The sequence below is a fragment of the Octodon degus genome, unplaced genomic scaffold, assembly GCF_000260255.1.
Source record: "Octodon degus isolate 3935 unplaced genomic scaffold, OctDeg1.0 scaffold00115, whole genome shotgun sequence".
Lineage (NCBI taxonomy): Eukaryota > Metazoa > Chordata > Mammalia > Rodentia > Octodontidae > Octodon > Octodon degus.
Window position 1 is genome coordinate 3,538,244 of NW_004524691.1, and position 20,367 is coordinate 3,558,610.

General features: G+C 36.9%; 1 protein-coding gene across 1 annotated transcript in view; it reads right to left on the reverse strand.

The window, feature by feature from the left end:
* Nucleotides 1-10,760: 10,760 nt before the first annotated feature.
* Veph1 (ventricular zone expressed PH domain containing 1) overlaps nucleotides 10,761-20,367 on the reverse strand; it is a 274,142-nt gene continuing 264,535 nt past the window's right edge. Inside the window, exons 17-18 of the mRNA XM_004639833.2 lie at nucleotides 16,031-16,167; nucleotides 10,761-11,054 (exon numbers count right to left, since the gene is read on the reverse strand). Of these exons, the coding sequence (XP_004639890.1) occupies nucleotides 10,818-11,054; nucleotides 16,031-16,167 (374 nt within the window). The 3' untranslated portion in view covers nucleotides 10,761-10,817. The remainder of the gene's footprint in view (nucleotides 11,055-16,030; nucleotides 16,168-20,367) is intronic.

Sequence of the window (20,367 nt, forward strand, 5' to 3'; positions counted from 1 at the left end):
TGTCTTCAAGAGTTCCTCCTACTTTCTCTTCCAGGAGATTTAATGTTTCTGTTTTAATGTTTAGATCTTTAATCCATTTTGACTTTAGCTTAGTGCATGGTAATAGACCTGGGACAAGTTTTAGTTTTTGGCATGTAGAGAGCCAGTTTTTCCAGCACCATTTGTTAAAGAGGCAATCTTTCTTCCAGTAAGAGTGTTTGGCCCCTTTGTCGAAGATCAGGAGGCTGAGTGTGTTTGTAGGGGCTTCAGCGTCTTCTAATCTACTCCATTGATCCTCAGGTCTATTTCTTTGTCATTACTATGCTGATTTTATCACAGTAGCTTTTTAGTATAATTTCAAGTCAGAAATTGTAATGTTTCCTGCCTTGTCTTTGTTGGCCAGAATTGTCTTTGCTATTCTAGGTCTTTTCTGGTTCCAAATAAATTTTAGGAACAATTTCTCTAGGTCTGGGAGGTATGTTGGTGGTAGTTTGATAGGGATTGCATTAAAATTTTTTTGATTGCATTAAATTTGTACAACAATTTTGGGAGTATGGCCATCTTCACGATGTTGGTTCTTCCTATCCAGAAGCAGGGAATATCTTTCCATTTTCTGAAATCCTCTACAGTCTCTTTTTTCAGAGTACTGTAATTTTCCTTGAAAAGATCTTTGACTTCTTTAGTTAGATGAATTCCAAGGTATTTCATTTTCCGTGGTGCTATTGAAAGTGGTATTGTTTCTCTAATTTTCCTCTCAGTGTGTTTCTTGCCTGTGTAGAGGAATGCTATTGACTTTTGGGTAATGACTTTGTATCATGCTTTGCTGCTGAATTTGTGTATCAATTCTAGTAGCTTCTTGGTAGAGTTTTTTGGGTCTTCCAAGTGCAGTATCATGTCATTTGCAAATAATAATAATTAAAATTCTTCTTTTTAATTATTAATCTTTTCTCATTCCTTTTATTTCTCCCTCTTGTCTAATGGCTCTAGCTAATGATTCCAGAAGTATATTGAATAGGAGGGGAGATAGAGGACACCCTTGTCTTGCACCAGATCTGAGAGTAAAAGATTTCAGTTTTTCCCCATTTAGAATTATATTAGCCATTGGGTTGTCATAGATGATTTTTATCCAATTGGAGTAGAGGCCTTCTATTGCAATTTTCTGTAGGACTTTGAACATGAATGAATGTTGGACTTTGTCAAAAGCCTTTTCTACATCAATTAAAATGCTCATGTGGTTTTTAGATTTTGCTCTATTGACATAGTGTATTACATTGATAGATTTTTGAATATTGACCCATTCTTGCATCCCTGGGATGAATTCTACCTGGTCATGGTGTATGATTTTCTTGATGATTTGCTGTATTCTATTTGCTAGGATTTTATTGAGGATTTTTGCATCTATGTTCATGAGGGAGATTGGCCTCTAGTTCTCTTTTTTTGTTGTGGCTTTCCCTGGTTTTGGTATCAATGTAATACTTGCTTCCAGGAATGATTTTGGGAGGATTGCTTCCTTTTCAATTTCATTGAAGAGTCTGAGGAGTATAGGGATTATATCTTCTGTAAATTTCTTGTAGAATTCAGCTGTGAATCCATCAGGACCAGGACTTTTCTTTGTTGGCAGATTTTTTTTATTACTTTTTGTGTTTCATTGACTGTTATTGGGTCATTGAGAGTGGTTATATCTTGTCGATTCAGTTGTGGTAATTTGTACCTTTCTAGGGACATGTCCCTTTCATCTGTGTCTTCTGTGAGTGTAAGGATTCTCAAAGTAGCTACTGATAATCTTCTGAATTTTCAGTGTCTCTGGTGATTATACCCTTTGCATTCCTTATTGCTTGTATTTGAATTTTTTCTTTCCTCTTTTTGATGAGGTTAGCTAGGGGCTTATAGATTATTTTTAGTCTTTCAATGAACTGGCTTTTTGCTTTGTTAATTCTTTGAACTGTTTTCTTCGTTTCAATTTAATTAATTTCTGCTCTAATCTTTATGATTTCTTCCCATCTTTGGGCTCTGGGTTTGGTCTGCTCTTCCTTTTCTAGATGTTGGAGGTGCAGCATTAGGGTGTTTATTTGTTCCTGCTCTGTTTTCTAATGTTTGAGTTCACAGTTATGAATTTCCCTCTGAGAACTGCTTTCATCACATCCCATAAATTCTGATAATTTGTGGTTGAATTTTCACTGAATTGCTCTTATATTGTTGAATTTCTTGTTTAATTTCATCTGTGACCCATTGATTTCTGAGTAGGGTGTTGTTTAATTTCCAAGTAGGGTTTTTTCCAGTTTCTCTTGCCATTTATTTCCAGTTTCACTGCACTGTGGTCAGATAATATGCATGGGATAATTTCTGTTTTCTTGCATATACTTAAGCATGACCTATGTACTAGTATGTGGTCTATTTTAGAAAATGGCCCATGGGCATATGAAAAAAATTATGTATTCAACTGTCATTGGTGTAACACTCTGTATATGTGTACCAAGCCCATTTGTTCCAAGTTTTGATTCAGTACTACTACTTCTTTGCTAATGTTTTGTCTAGTTGACCTATGTTTTTGGGATAAGGGGGTGTTAAGGTCTCCTGTTAAGGTTGTGGTATTGGATATTAGATTTTTCATGTGCATTAAGATTTGTCTTATATTACTGTGTGCTCCTATGTTTGGTGCATAGATATTTAGGTTTATTACCACTTCCTCTTGAATTTTTCCCCTAACCAGTACATAGTGGCCTTCTTTATTTCATTTGATCATTCTTGGTTTGAAGTTGAGACTGTCTGAGAATAGGATTGCTATCCCTGCTTTTTTCTGAGTTGCTGGGGGATGTAGTATTGTTTTGCATCCTTTGATTTTCAGCCTATGAATTTCGTTATGAGTTAAGTGTGTTTCTTGTATACAGCATATTGTTGGATTTTGTTTCCCAATCCACTGTGCCTGTCAATTTCTCTTAATTGGTGAATTGAGTCCATTTACATTGATGACTGTAATTGAGATGTGTTGGCTTATGACTGACATGTTATTTACCTGCTGTTGTTTAGTCCTTTTTTGTCTTGTGTTTGTTTGCCCTATTTAGTGGGTTCCTTTTGTTCTCGTTCATGGTGTTCTGATCATTTTGGTCCCTCTCTAGAACATCTAGCAGTAGTCTGTGTAGGGTTGGCTTTGTCATCATGAAATTTTTTAGTTGTTCTTTTTCATGAAAATATTTCACTTCTCCATCAAACTTGAAAGAGAGTTTTGCAGGGAATAGTAGTCTGGGCTGGAATTTGTTTTCATAGAGGACTTGAAGTACCCTGCTCCATGTTCTTCTTGCCTTCATGGTTTGTGAAGAGAAGTCGGCCTTAATTCTGATGGGTTTTCCTTTGAATATGATCTGCTTCTTTTCTCTAGTGGCTTTCAGTATATTATTCTTGTGCTGAATTTCTAGGATTTTGACTATTATATGTCTCGGTGTGTTTTTAATTGGGTTTAAGTTATTTGGCATTCTGTATGCTTCAGTTACCTGAATGTCAGATTGTTTCCTCATATTTGGGAAGTTTTCTGCTATTACTTCTGCCCGTATTCTTTTTATATCATTTGTATTGACTCCTTCTTTCTCATTTGTGCCTATTAGTCTCACATTGTTCATCTTTGCATCATCTTGCAGGTGATGGATTATTTTTTCCTGCATCCTAGTTGTTTTTAAGAGATCCTTTCTTACCTTTTCACTAGCTGCACCAGCGTCTTCAAGATCTGAAACTCTATCTTCACTTTCACTGAAATGGTTTTGCAAGCTTGTGATTGAGATTTTAAGTTCCCTATATCTCTTTGACTCTGCTTCATGTGATCTATTTCCTTCCTGTATTGCTCATTTAAGGAATCCATCATTTTTCTAATCTCTATTTTTTAAAGTCAATGTCTTCTTTATAAGCAGTTATCAATTCTTTTACTGTAGAGTTTTTTTCAGATTGGGTTTCCTCCATATGTTTCTGTATTTGATTCTTTACTTCAGATGCTATGAATTTAGAGATTTCTTTTATTTTAGAAATTGATTCTGGGGGCTGGTGAGATGGATCAGTAGTCTAAAGCACCTACTTAGAACAAGCTTAGCAAAGCAAAGGGACCACGGTTCAATCCCCCAGCACCACATGCCAACCAGCCCCGCCCCCTGGTGGGCTGAGCTGGCCACACACACACACACACCACACATACACACCACACACATACACACAAATAAATAAATAAAATTAAAAAAAAAATTGATTCTGCTCTGAGTTCCTCTATACCTTTCTTCTGTTGTTTATTTATTTCCAATGTTATTAATTCATGCATTTCAGCTGAGCTAGTGTCCTCTGCACTTGTTCTGAGTGGGCTCGAGGCCTGAGATTGCATTTTGCTCCTTGTCTTTATCATTTTGTATAGCACTGACCTCTGACCTTTGGTGTAGAGCTTTTGTGAAGTTATAAGCTTAGCACCTACTGAAATTTGGGTACAAATCTATTAATTTTGAGTTTATCCAGTTTTCCCTGGCTTGGGTCTGGCTGTTGTGTTCAGCTTCTTCTTGCTGCAGCCCTTGGAGATCAACCTGTTGTGCCCTTCTGGCACAACACTGAACCTGTGGTGCCCCTCTGTTGTGCCCATGGCCCAGGGGGCACAGGGGAGCACAGAAGCTCTCCCACACAGTAGCTGGGCCTGGGCTTAGGCAGAATCTGCAGGTTCCAAGAGCATCACAGAAGTCCTCACTCATTGGGCAGGCTTGGGGGTGGGGCTCCAGAGTGGTGGAAGGGTCCCCAGGGGGCAATAGTGGGTCTCACTCACATGGCGTGCCTGAGTTTTGGTCCGAAGCAACATTTTTTAAAGTTTAAGCATGTTTGAAACAATGATTTTTCCTTATGTCAGGATAAAATATGGCTTTTTTTTTTTTTTTTTTTTTTTTTTTTTTTTTGGGTATAGCCCCTCTGTGGTAAGCCTCTGGCAGTAAGAGTGCAAGTGCCAGAGATAACCACAGGAAGCTGATAATTTCGAAATTCCCAGTGTGGTTCTGAATGTAGGAGGAGAATTTTCTTGTGTTTTTATTACTGCTTTGTGTAATAAAACCATAGAAATTATTTGTTATATTTTACAACATTATTTCTTTTTGATTTGTTTCAAAGGCACTGACAATTGTGCTTTAAATTAGGGGCTTACAGTTAAATAAATCACAAAGAGTTTGTAATAAATAAAATTATTCTATTTCCCCAAATTGAGCTGGCAGGGCTATTATCTTCTTTCATGGAGTAAACATTCAGTGGGGGAAAAAATCAATACATTGCCCTTGTTAGCCTGCAAACTCTTACTAGGGAAGATCTGAATGCATTGCTGCCATTGAAATCGCTAACTAATGCAATGTACCTAATGTTTTGTGACTATTTTTTAAAAGTAGTTTTTCCTAATTAATGAAAACAACTAAGTTATTTACTGGATCTTAATAATAGGATGGTAGATTTAAAAACAATATTTAGGGAATCATTTGCAAAGATACCTATTCTCACTCTCTTCCTGCGTAACTTCAGATGAAGAGATGTTACTCTAGTCCCAGATGAGTTCTTTGTATATAAACATCAAAATTAAATCCACTGGGAAAGGTTGATCAATGGGTACTAAGTTATAGTTAGATATGATGAAGAAGTGCCATTATGCAATTGTCTGGAAAAGTGAGTATAGATATTGATTCTGTACTGTACATCTGGAAAAGCTAGACAAGATTTTGAATTTTGTTTTACATAATGGTAATAAATATTGGAGTTAATAGTTATGTTCAACTGGATTACACAATGTACACATGTATTAAAATGTCACATGGCATTCCATTCATGAACATGATTTTTATTTATCAGTTAAACGATACAATGAAAACAATCATTCTCTTGTATACAGAAGAAACAAACAATAAATTTACCACCTACCTCCTTTCTACCTGCTGGTCTTAATTTTCTACTTCACTGACTGCCACCACCATTCATACAGGTTCCCAAGGAAGCATCTCCTTTCTGTATTTTGGCTCCATCTGATCACCTGTATCCCATTGAATTTTACTAAATTAGTAGTTTTTCCTCTGTCCATTTGGATTGATTCATTTTCCATTTTTGTAATTCAATGTGTATGGATATGTAACTTTGTAAAGAAAAAAATTATTTATTTCAAGTCCTGGGGGTTCAATGGCTCCCTCTTAAGGACTCAGCATTTTACAAGTGGGATTAACTCTGATGAGAACCTCATGGCAGATGGTATCACAGTGTGTGTGTGTGTGTGTGTGTGTGTGTGTGTGTGTGTCTGTGTGAAAAGGAGAGGATATAGCAAACTGGAACCAGTGTGGCTTGCTCTTTTGTTAACATTGCTTTTTAAAAAACTAACCAAGGTCCCCAAAGGACTAGATCAATTCTTCCAAAGAATCTAATCATTCTCCACTGGCAGCATCTGTTAAAGGCTCCATACCACCTCTCTGTATTACCATCCTGGGGACCCAACTTTCAATATATGAACTACTAGGGGATATATTCAATCTATGGCCAAACCATAGCACTACTTTTCTCTATCACTTATGCTACGATATCAAGTCCTCCCCACCTTAGAGGAACCTCCCAAAGGTCTCCCTGTGTAACTTTTGGTTATCATACAATCCATTCCTTATACCACTGTCAATGTTATCTTTCTAAACATAAACACAAAAACACAAATCTGCTCAAAAACTGTTGGTGGTTCCTCAGCATCTTGAGGACTTTCTGTTTTGCAAATGCATCTTCTCCCTTTTTCGTATCTGTGGCCTGGTTCCCCCTACTGATTGTTTGTTCCTTGTTTGTCCACAGTGTTCCTGCTAACCCTTTAAGGCTAGCTCCTTTCTCAACACCTCTGTGAAACAAGGAGGGAGCCAATCTGAGTTTAAAGTCAGTTTTGATTACAAGCTAAGGAATTGCCACATTAACTTTTTCTTGTGTGTTTTCATTTTTGTTGTACATGTGTATCTCCTTCACTGCAACTTTGAATTTCTTGAAGAGAGACAGTTGGCTTCTTATTTTTGAATCTCCATGTCATGTATTATACCAGTTGCTTAGGAGGTGTTCCATAGATTGCTGCCAATTATAGGGAGTTTAGTCTTTTTCTATTATGTCAGCAAACTTTGTTCAAGCAGCGATAGCCCCTCCTTTCTCTTTTGTTAAGAGTGTTCATCTTAAAAACAAATAAGAAAGGGGGCCAGGGAGATGGCTCAGAAGGATAAGCGCTTGACTGGCAAACACAAGGATCTGAGTTCAATCCCCGGTTCCACCAAAAAAAAACCAAAACAAGACAAAACAAAACAAAACAAAAAAAACAAAAAACAAATAAGAAAACACATAACCTTCTTCACCCTTTCATCTTAGTCCCACTTGCTGGAAATGCTGGTCCATTGTTGCTTCAAATTCCTTATCCTCCTATTGACTCTTCATTCTGCTGAAATGTGACTTTTACTCCATCATGCTAGTGAAATTGTTCTTACTAATGACGTTAGTTGCTGTCTAATTGTGAAAGTCAAGAGTTACAAATTGTTGACCTTTCTCCTTTTCTGGGAAATACCTATTAATTTGGATTTTGTGACATCGTGTGCCCAGTTTGTATCATCTCTGAACATCAATCAGGTAATCTATCATGACTTTAGTTACGTCAGGGTCCTTTGCACTCCCAGAGATCCTTACCAAGTCTTTAGTTTTTTAGTCTTCCTAGGTAATATCTTCTAATTCTATATCTTTCCCAACTACTTATATACCCAATGTCTTCAACTTCTGCCTCCAGAATTCTATTCCCAATGTATAATAACTACTGTGATTCACAATACCCTCAAACTTTACCTGTTAAAATAAAATTAAGTTTTTTTTCTCAACCATGATTCCTTTTACATTTCCTTTCCCAGTAAATTAACAAGAGTCAGAGTATTGACTGTAACCATCCCCAGGCTTCTATACTACACTACATAATAAATACATTTCAAGGGAAGTTTAGACCCTTTATATATTTCAAGTGAGCTTTTATAGTTATCAATCAAATCAAATTACATACCTTTAGTTGTGTAAAGCAGCATATTATCTCGAAGTTTCTGTAGTGCAAGAGTACAGGCATGGCTCAGTGGAGTCCTCTGCTCAGGGTTTCCACAGAGCTGCAGTCAAGATGGCAGCTGGGGGTGGGCTCCTATCTGAGACTTGGAGGTATCTTGTAAGATCACATGGAGGGCTGGGGATATAGCTCAGTGGTTGCTGGCAAAATTCATTTCCTTGCAGCTTAGAACTTATGGCAGTATGACTTTAAAAAATTTTTATTTTGAAGAGAAAAAAATAAAACAGAATTTCAAAACAGGATAATAAAAGAGTAACAATGTTTTTAAAAAGTTTTTATTTTGAAGAGAAAAAATAAAACAAAATTTCAAAACAGGATAATAAAAGAGTAACAATGTTTAATACAATGAATATTGTTATCTTTAAATTAGTTACTCCGAGGACAAGATACAGGAATTTAATTGTGCAAACATATTAGCATAGGCTTCTTTTCAATGACCTGTAAAATTAGTGGTATAATTGTCTCAACTATCATATATTTATTTATTCATTATTTTTATTATTTTTTGCCATTCCATTCTTTCCTTCTCCTTTGTTCCATCCCAGTTTCTTTTTTATTTTGAGCAGTTTCTTCCCACTTTACAATATCTGTTGTACATTTTAGATCTTATTTACTCTTTCAGCTTCTCATACCAGGGACATAATGCTATATATACAGCTGTGAATCTGGTATATTTCACTTAGGAGTATGGTCTCATGCTGCATCAAGTTACCTATAGAAGTCTCCGGTTTATTCTTCTTTATAGCTGAGTAGTATTCCATTATATGAAAAGACCAATTTTTTTTCCCCATTCCTTGTTTGATGGGCGTTTGGGTTGTTTCCAAGATTTATTTATTTATGAATTGTGCTGCTATAAACTTGGGTGCACATATACTGCTATGGTATGATGTCTTCTTTTTCTGGGAAGATACTCAGAGGAGAGATAGCTGGGTCAAATGAGACCTCTAATGTTATTTTTTTTTAAGGAGTCTTCACACTGATTTCTACAGTAGTTGCACTGATCTATACTCACTTCAGCGGTGGAGAAGGCTCCCTCCCCCCCAGCCCCTCCAGCATTTGTTATCAGTGGATTTATTGACAATAGCCTTTCTTTATGGGGTGAGATGGATTCTCAGTGTTGCTTTAGTTTGCGTCTCTCAAATGACCAATGATGTTGAACATTTTTTTCATATATTTACTTGCTGTTTGTTTTTCTTCATCTGAGAAGTGTGTATTCATCTTAGATTCTAATTTTTGGACTGAGTCTTTAAATTTGAGAGTCTGGCTTTTTGAGTTGTTTTTTATGATCTCGATAGTAATCCTTTGTCTGAGGAATAGCTAGCAAATATTTTTTTCCCACATTGTGGGTTGTCTTTTTACTCTGATATTCTCTCTTACTGTGAAAAACTTGTTTAATAAGATGAGATCTCAGCTATTGATTCTTCACGATAGTTTCCATGCATGCAAGGTTGTATTCACAGTCTTTGTCTACACCAGTATCTTCAAGAGTTTTACCTGTTATATCTTACAGCATATTTAATGTTTCTTCTTTAATATTTAAATATTCGGTGAATTTTGAATTTAGTTTAGTGAATGGTGAAAGAGAAGAATTCAATTTTAATCTTTGGCATATGCAAAGCCAGTTTTTCCAGCACCATTTTTTAAAGAGGCTATCTTTTTTCCAGTGAAAGTGTTTGGCACCTTTGTCAAAGACAAATTTTTAGACAGTGGGAGAGATTCTGACTTGCTTACTCCCTTTTAAAGAGCTTGCTTAGTGAATTCAGGCCTCTTCAGATGCTATCTCTTTGATTTATTCAAAGTCAGCTGATTGGGAACCTTAATTACCTTTTGCTATAACAGCACAATAATGGGAAAGACTCTCCCATTGCATTGATCAGCTTCTCTTGGCTACAGGCAAGTCTCAGATCCTGGCACTCAAGTGATGCAAGCTTATACCAGGGAAGGACTTGTTGGAAGTCACCCTAGGATTCTACCTTCTGTCTTTAATAGCTTTAAAACATTTATGTGTAAAAATTTAATTTGGGCATGTTACAAAGTTGAATACAAAGAAGAAAAGGTTAAATCTTTACTTTGAAGTCTTTACGTTTAGTGGAAATTGCATATATTTGGAAGATTAAAAATTACTTCCTATGTGTATGGTATCTTACACTTACTGTTTTGGGTAGGAGACATATCCAGCTATCTAAACTAGATTACAAGAACCTAAACAGAATAATTAAACACATAGCTGTAAAAGACAGATATTTAATTATATAACTGACTCAATTTGAGAGTCATTTTACCACATGTTAATGGCATTTGTATTGAGAGTATAAATGCTATATAATATCTGTAAGCAAGTAATTTTCTTCATTGTACATGAATTAAACTTTTTCAGCCAGGCATTTTTTAAAAATACCTTTGAAGGACTGATTTTTATCAGAAATAGCAATCCTTTCTCAGAATAGGTACACAGGTATCCCTTTGTTTTCTTACAGTTTTAAATGACACCTACAGAAGTCCCTTCATTTGCTCCTTCCCTGCCTGGCCCCTCATCATTTGAGGGGCTACTCCAGCTCCTCTTCCCTATATGCTTCGGATAGCTGTCAGGGAATTAACTCCTTGGAGAAGCCTGCTGCCTGAGGCCCTTCTTCATTGGGGATTCCACTGGTGTTATGGGGAACAGCGTGGTTTGAGGATTTTTCTCTCTCTCTTTTTAACATTGGCAGTGTCTGCCACACATAATCACGTGAAGCCAGAATGCAAATCCCTATAGATATGTGGTCACTTCTCTACTTTCCCTCTCTCTCGCCTGAGCAACTGCCACATTGATGCACTGCAGCCATTCTTCTGCGTTCTTCTCATCTTTGGCCTTGAAAACATAGGTTTTATTGTCTGTGAAGATTTCAAAGGCCCGAGGGAGAGAGCGGTCCCTGCGTTTCTTGGCCACTGCTTTCACACTCTGCACTTTGCTGAGCTCTATCGGAGACTCATCAGGATCATCTTTCTGAAATGCATGGGAAGGAAAGAACATGAGCTGGCTCCAGGTCTGGGGCCACTGGGGATCTTCCAAGGCAGCCAGATCATTTTACTTCCTACCGCTCGAGATCTTTGGTTATTCTGGGTGCTAAGAGTCCAAGAGTCATTTGAACAACTAAAAGAGTAAGACATAAGGCTTTGTTATAGTATTGTAAATTGATTCAAGGTACTAATTTCATACAAAATTATTGTAAGTGAGATTGGGAAAATGCTTAATTCATAGTTTTTAAAATTGTCTCTTGATATTAACACTGTACTAATAGAGAAAAAGACAACAGTGCAATTTGGAGTACTAGTAACTCAGAATTCCAGATAATATAGGAGGTACAGTATTGGCATTTCCTTTGTGCTATCTCCGAGAAAGGATTTGCCATGCCCTTAACTGAATAAACTGGGTTCCAGTGTTTGAGTAGATGAAACTTTTTGAAATCCCTGCAGTTTTAGAAGAACATTTTGTCTACAAATACACTGTAAAATAATATTTACATTTATCTTTATAAAAGTAGTGCTTTAAGGATCTCTACAACAGCAGGGTCACCACTATAGGTTAATGTGGATAGTTCTAAAGCAATTAAATACTTCTCTAAAGTAATTTTAGGTCATTAAGGTCCCTGAATATATCTTGTCTACTGATTGAGATCTTGGCAATTATTCTTTCCCATATCTCTTTTTTTCAACTACTCTTTCACTTTGCAATGAGAAGGCACCCTTCTTACCCCCCAAACTTCTTATGGTTCATTGCTTGCTCCCAAGAGCAATAAACAAACAGACCAATTCAACAATTCAACACATTAATGTCAGGGAAGTATCCATCACCCTAGGCAGCTTAACTATTCTACCCATTCATTAAGATGTGCCATTTCTCTCTCTCTCATTTTTTTTTTCTCTCTCTCTCTCTAAAAGTCATTTAGATTTTTTATTTTATTTATTGTGTGTGTGTGGGGTGGTCAGCTCAGCCCACCAGGGGGCAGGGCTGGCTGGCATGTGGTGCTGGGGGATTGAACCGCGGTCCCTGTGCTTTTTGCTAAGCTTGTTCTAAGTAGGTGATTTAGACCACTGAGCCATCTCACCAGCCTTTCTCTCTTTTTTAAAGAGCAGAATATATTTATTGGGGGAAAGGAAGCTCCTGTCTGAGAGAAGGACAAAAGGATGATCCAAGTGGGTTGTCTGCCTTTTTCTTTTTAATGCTTAATAATTATCTATTAAATTTGCTCTTATACTAATGGATTTTTATGAATTATATAGTCATTTTAAAAGATACCACAATCAGAAAAATCTTGATACTTAGAGGCTAATAATCACAAGAAGATAAAACAAATTTAAATTTATATGCATGTTTTTATTGCAATGAAATTGTAATAAAATTATTACAATGAAACTAATAAAATTTCAAAAAACCTATAAATATTTCTATTAAAGCATAGTTAACTTTTAAAAACATGCATGATAGTATGTATAAAAATGCTAAGGTGTTTTATTCTAATAATCCCTGTTAAAGAGTAGATTTTTGTCTTTTTATTTTAAAGTACTAATATTTACAATACAACAGAAATTGCAGTTTGTGCAACTGTTTAAACGTATGATGAAGGTATTGATGCAACTTAAAATGCTGCAGGTACTGAATAGATTTCTCAAAAAATTCTTCTAAAGGATATATAGGATAAAATTTGAACATTATATCATTTGTTTTATATTAAACATTTGACAGTAATAAGAACTTATGTCTTCAAATTAACTTGCAGTGTAGAAATGGTTACATGGTGGAACTAATGAAGAAAATAAAAGAGTTGTCACAGAAACCTAAGAGAACCACTGGATCAACTAATAGAAGAACAAACAGAAAAACAAAGGCCACTGTGGCCTAGCTGGGTGGCAGAGATGGAGATCTTAGGAATGCCAAAGTAAAAAATTTACTTTCAGCCACAATAGTCCTTTCAGCCACAATATTCACTCAAAAATGCATATTTCTTTCATTTTAAAAGAAAATTCAATAGGACTGCTGACCACTGACTGGTATTTGTGTCCCTGAAGGTTTGAGGTATTTTGCTGTAGCCCTCAAACTATATTATCTCCCAGTATTAGAACCAGATCCTGTTAGATTTCTGCGTGTCAAACCATTATTCTCTGATAAAGATTTTAAAAAGTCAGCAAATTTTAAAATAGCATATTTTTTAAACTGTACTTAAAAGTCCTGAATTAAGAAGTATTCAGGGTATTATTTGAGTTCTGAAAAATACTCTTACAGATTAACTGTTTTGTCTTAAGAAATCTGAGAAATCATTACATCTTTATTTCCTGATTTTCTAAATACAGGGGAAAAATGGTTGATTTAAATATTTAGAAAACACTTCCATGTGAACCTATGCCAAAAATATTTCTTTAAATCTTTAATACTTATTTAAATTTCATGTCTTATTGTACTTCCATTCCAAAAGATTTTCTGCTACAGAAAAGCTCATCTCTATGGCAGAATGCTCATGAAGAAAGTAACTTGAGTTCAAAGCATCACAAAAATCTTGTTCCATTTAGAAAGTTAACATAGGGCTGGAGAAATAGCTTAGTGGCATATGTGCCTGCCTGGCAAATGCAAGGTCATGGGTTTGATCCTGAGTACCGCATGCCATGCCGGCCCTGGAACAGGGCCTGGTGGTTTGTGCCTGTAATCCCAGCACTAGGAAGGCTGAGATAGGAGGATCACTCTGAGTCCAAACTGTGTAGTGAGACCCTGTATCAAAATAAATAAATAAATAAATAAATAAATAAATAGAAAGTTAACAAAGTTTTATTAATCAAAGCTCTGCTCAGATGTTGTCATATTTCAGATGCATCGTAATTGATGCCTATTGAGCAAAATATTCAAATAAGTTGGGAATGTTGAAGACATGAGTAAACTATACCCTTTAATTACTTTAATATCTTTCGTTAATTAATTTCAATTTGGTTTATATGATGGTTAAATTTATGTATCAAGTTGAATGGAATAACAGGTGCACAGATAGCTATTAAAATTTGATTTCTGGGGGATGGAGAGATAGTTCAGTTGAATAAGTGCTTGAAAGGGCCTGAATTCAATCTCTGGTTCCACTAAAAACAAAAACAAAAACAAAAACAAACATTGATTTATTGGGCTGGCAAGATAGCTCAGTGGACTATTAGTGTGCCTGCTTAGGCAAGTGCAGGGACTGGGGTTTGATCTCTGGCACGACAAGCCATTCTAGCCCTGATCCTTGGTGCACTGAGCCAGCCAACGAGACCAGGTATGGTGGCACATGCCTGTAATCCCAGTGCTGAGGAGGCTGAAAACAGGAAGATCACTATGAGTCTGAACTGTATAGTGAAACCCTGTACCAAATACATGTAAAAAAATTTGATTTCTGAATGTGTCCATGAGGGTATTTCCAGAAAAGGTTAACATTTGGATTTGTGGACTGACTAAAGAAGATCCGCTCTTGCCAGTGTGGGTGGGTGCCATCTAGTCCACTGGGGGCTTGGGCAGAACAGAAAGGCATAGGAAGGACAAGTTTGCTTCCTCTCCTTGAGCTAATACATCTTATCTTGTGGCCTAACAGCACATCTCCTGGTCCCTCGGCCTTTGGACCCCAGGATTTATGCTAGCCTCTCTTCCACTCCTATCCCTAGTTCTAAGCTTTTGGCAACAGAGTGAAGTGAAGTATACAATTAGTTTTCCTGGTTCTCCAGGTTGCTGATGGTGTACTGTGGAACTTCTCAATCTCTGTTATTACATGAGCTAACTTGTGTAAAAACCCTATCTATCTATCTATCTATCTATCTATCTATCTATCTATCTCTATCTATCTATCTATCTATCTATCTATCTATCTATCTATCTATCTAATCTATCTATCTATCCTATTGGCTCTAGTTCCTTGGAGGTTGCTAACTAATATAGTTTACCCCTGGCTCTGTAGTTTGAATGGACATGGGAGTAGTGTAGTATACTCATTTAGGAACATGCTGTGGTGTCCCGTTGCCTGAGCATAGCTCCACATTTACCTTCCCTCACTTCACTGGTGCAGTCCCATAACACACCAGTTAAATTTGTTGAGCCTCTGATTTCTCATCTGTAAAATGACAGCCTATAATAATAGTGCCAGCCTCATAGGATTGATCTGAGTATTGTTTGAGGCAATCTAGGGTGGCACATAATAAACATTAAATAAATGCTAGTTATTACAAGTATACTTTGAATTATACAAGAAGCTCTTATTCCCCTGATCCTGAATGAGTAGAACTTAATGATTAAAAACTACTTTGAGATGAATGAAAAGGGATAATTTTGCATTGCTGGTTGTAATAGAATGCTATTTCAGAGGAATCCTACTTAAAAATCAGAGTCTAGATTTTACTGAGTATTTTAGTTCAGACTGGAAATTACATTCAATTGATATTGATTAATTCTATTAATAATTTATCCTACTCATTAGCTGAATACCAAATGAATGAAAGATAAATATACCTTTCCTTAACAAAATTGAACTTTATTGACTTTAAAAGGAGCTTAAAATAAATCAGCCTTTATTCCTTCCCTCTGTATACTACTCCCCTTTCTTGGGGTTCCATTTCCAAATATAATTTATACTTATTTTAAAAATCAAAATCAATATCACAAACTAAAAATTTAAGTAGTTGTCCATAAGAAAACAAAACATAGTATTTGAGTCAAGATCATAAAATAGTTGTTTCATAGTCCAGCTTCTAAAATTTAAGTCAACTAATAAACTGGAGAGGGACAGTGAACCAACTAATAGGTGACTTAATAGAGTAAACGAAGGGATATTTGTAACAAAACACTAGTATAATATTATAAGATTATAAGATACAGAGAAAAAAATTACCAGAGTTTTAAACTGAACACACAATATCTAGCTAGTTGGTAAGAACAAGACCTTAAGTACAAATACAGAAGAAAATGGAAGAACTTACAGATTTTCCTTTTTGAAACAGAAGTTGATTTCCAGCCAGTGTAAAATAACGAGTTTTCCACCTTTTTATGAACTTCCATCTGACTTGCTTCTCTTTAAGTTTTCCTTCTATGAGAGGCTGGCCGTCTTGATTGACAACTGTTGAAGGTAACAGAATGATCAAGCCATTTATTTTCCATTATTAACTTGGCAAGTGATCAAAAGTGCGAATTGTGCAGTGAGCAGACTCTAGAAGTGTAGGCTTATAAATTGTGACTTTGGTTAACCTTTCTCCCTTTACCCCCCAAAGAATGCACAATTCAGATGTAAAAGCAAGAAGGTATTTTTATTTATTTATTTTTTTTAATTATTTATTTATTTATTTATTTGTGTGTGTGTGTGTGTGTGTGTGTGTGGCCAGCTCAGACCACCAGGGGGCGGGGCTGGCTGGCATGTGGTGCTGGGGGATTGAACCGTGCTTGCTTTGCTTTGCTAAGCTTGTTCTAAGTAGGTGCTTTAGACCACTGAGCCATCTCACCAGCCCCAGCAAGAAGGTATTGAAAGACTTCGTCGAGACTTTCAAAAGTGATTAGTTGTGAATGCAGCCTCTGGTTAGCAGTACTTAGGTTGATCCAGATACATGGCTTTCTGTGCTCCCTCACTTCTGTTTTGCGATAATCTGTCCTTTAGATTGGAGTAGCCTAATTAGTTTAGAACAAATTTGAAATTTTGGCATAAATTAGTATGTCGTGAGTTCATTACCTATTATTGATTTTGCTACTATCTAAGTAAAATACACATTTTTATGCTTTATGACACATGAACTACTTAGAAATAGTTTGGTACATAATAATAAACTAAGTATATTTAGCCGATTGGCAGCAAAAGTCAATGCAGTGTTCCAAAAGATGTTTTCCTGAAGCTGTTCCACAAAGCTGCAAAGGGCCATATAGTACACTCGGCTCTTTTGTACTTATTTTCACTTTCTGCGGTACTTCCGTTCTCTTTCTCTTCTGTACATTCTCATCTTTGCCTAGGCGAATTGCACATTTATTTTAATTAAAAATGCTTCCTTTGAGAAACCTTTCCCAAACTCAGGCCAGAGCAGCTTCCTTTTCATATGCAGACATGCTTTCTTTTATATCGTGTCTTTTGTAGTTTGTTGATTAATATCTTTTTCATTAAATAAAGAGCTCCACAAAGGCAGGGTCTTGGCTTTATTCACACTGAATCACTAGGAATATAATACAGTGGCTGACAATAATGGGATCTCTAAATATTTATTGCATGAATGGCTTAATTTTATACCCAAGCAGAGTGTGTATGATTGTGCATAACCATAGACTTGGAAGATCCATTCAATACCAGAGGTAGAAATGCTAAATTAAAGAATTTCATGCTTTTTTTTTTTTTACCAACTATGTAGTGTTTACTCTTCAAATTTATATTAGAGCATCTGATTTCAGCACAGAGAATGGATCCATTTGGAGTAGGACAACATGTACTGCTATTCATTTATGTTCACTTTTTGTAACATCTTGAAATAGATGAAATTTTTTTATTGCTTTGGAAAAATCTGAACAATGTCTGCCATGGCGATATGAATATAGTCTGTCATTTCTATTTTCTAGTGTGGGTCAAGTAACTACCTCAAACAAGAGGTCTGTTCATTTAATGGGCATTTCAGGATAAGAATAATGAAACATGTACTTTTCGTAAACAAAGTTTTATTAAGTTTATTTTGGGTTGTTCTTTCTCTTTGTTGTTTTATACTGTGTGACAAACACTTGATTAGGGGTGTAGTGTTGTTTTAGTTAATTTTCTCATTGCTGAGACAAAATACCCAAAACCCAAAGTTAAAATAGGAAAAGTTTATTTCAGCCCATAGTTTGTAGAGGTTTCGGTCCATACCCTCCTGGCTCCAAGGCAGGGTGGCATGCAGAGAGGCATCACAGGGGAGAAGTAGTGCATGGCAAGCAGGCAAGAGACAGTGAAGCAGTGAGCAGCAGCTGCAGCTGCAGTGGCCTGCCTCTCCCTTGTATCCTTTCCAGGCTACCTGGCTTTGGGTGGTGTCACTGGCACCCAGAGTGGGACTTCCCTTTACCCACACACAGAGCTATGCTAAGCCAATGAATGGACTAATCTAGTAATCACACATCCTTTATCTGAGCATCATACACCATTATATCTTTGAAAAGCCCCACCCATGACCAAATACAGGCCATAACAAGTGTTAGCCAAAATTAAGGCTAACAATGAGAAATAAAATCAAATATCTTGTTAGGCAGTGGCAAAGGCTCTGATAAAGTGAAGAAGGGAATAAGTTACTTGGTGGGTACACATGCAGTTAAGGTTTGAGGAAAGCTTGAACATTTGAGGTGACATTGGATTTGAGCTCTCAGTGATGAGAAATAGTTCCCCTCTTCCAAGAAGTTCTGTGGTGGGTACTGTTGTTCAGAGCCGGGCACAGGGAAAGCAGGAACTCAGGATGTTATAAATGGCAATCAATATCAATAAAACTGCCACTGTTCTCCTTGTTTTATTAGCAACCATTTAACTTAGAGCATTCTTAAAGCTGGTCATCCTCTCTACAAATCTAAATTTTCCATAAACATACTGGTCGCTTCTTTGTGGCACCTCTGCTCTTTGCAGTAAAGGCATTTGTGACACCTCAGTCAGGGATGGGGCTGTTCAGAGGTGGCTAATTGTAGTAGTGATGCTAGAATTAAAGGTGGGTGATCACTACAGCAGCCTACTCATTGGTTTGGCTCCACCCTAATCCTGGTAGTGTGGATACAATATAAAGGACAAACAGAGGGCTTGTCTTGCCCCTTGTCTGCTTGCTTTGTTAACCTTCTGCCCACCAAGAACTGTTTCTCCTCTGTGATGCCTGTCAGCTATGCCATCTACCCTGGAGCCAGCCGAGTCAGCACTGAAGCCTCTACAAACTGTGAGCCAATAATCTTTTCCTTTTTTTTTTCTTTTTCTTTGTACCAGGAATTGAACTCAGGACCTTGCACTTGCCAGGCAGGCATCTGTGCTGCCAAGCTATGTCTCCAGCCCAACCTTCCCTCTTTTAACTTTGGGTATTGGGCATTTTATATCAGCAATGAGAAAAGTAACTAAGATACAAACCATAATTACAGAGGATGTGTTTTAAAGGGAGAGGAGCATAAATGGGGGTAGGTGGTCAAAGGAGCCACATGCAGTAGACTGAATGTCTGTGGAATTTTATTTATGTGTGTGTGTGTGTGTGTGTGTGTGTGTGTGTGTGGCCAGCTCAGCCCACCAGGGGTCGGGGCTGGCTGGCATGTGGTGCTGGGGGATTGAACCGTGGTCCCTGTGCTTTGCTAAGCTTGTTCTAAGTAGGTGCTTTAGACCATTGAGCCATCTCACCAGCCCCTGTCTGTGGTTTTTGAAACCACTAAAGATCATAGCAAATGGCAGGTTTCTTATGAACATCCAGGCAGTCTTTTGGAGTCCTTGTTTCTTTATTGGTACTGAAGAAACAAAGAGGTATAATCAGGATCAATTTGTAACATCCTTCAAGATGCTGTGGGGACAAAATAGGACAAAGTAAGCATGACAACAGCCCTATAAGGGCTGAATGGCTTGTTACTCAGTTGTTTTTTTTTGTGGAACAGAGGCTTGAACTCAGGCCCTTGCGCTTGCTTATTCTACTGAACTATCTCCCCAGCCCCTTTCAGTTGTGTTGTTCCCCATCAAAATGTAGTACGCTTTCTAGACTTCGCTGGTCAGCTTCTGTGAATACTGATCTAGAAAAATCTCAGAACTGTATCTTCTAAGTGTTTAGGTCTACATGTCCCAAATTGCATTCTTAAGGCCACTTCTGGCCCTATTTTTTGCTAGCTTGTTAAATTGTACTTTTCAAGGCACCACTTCAAGTCTACTGAATCTGTTTTGGGGTGTGGTAAAAAAAGATCCTTAGATGATTCTGTGTACCTCTAAGAACTTCTAGGGAATTATTGATATTTTCACAGGAGATGAAAATACTAAGTCATATAATATACAAAAGAGTAAACCCAAAAACCAGTAATAGGACAAAGATTGTTGTGACCTTTCTGTGAAATAAAAAAAATAGGATGGCAGTATAAAATCACATTCACGTCCTTGTATTCAGTTAATAAGGTTACAGAGAAAATGCTCACAATCAGTGTTTGTGAAATTGGATTTAATTACTGTTTTATCTGTGAAACAAAAATTCTAAAGGATCTTGCCAAGAAGATAATGTGGTTAGTGGGTCTGAGTGGTATATGTGGTTATCTTTGTACTTTAGTGAGAATTTCATCCAAGTAGACTGGCCAGTAGTGCATGGCAAGCAGGCAAGAGACAGTGAAG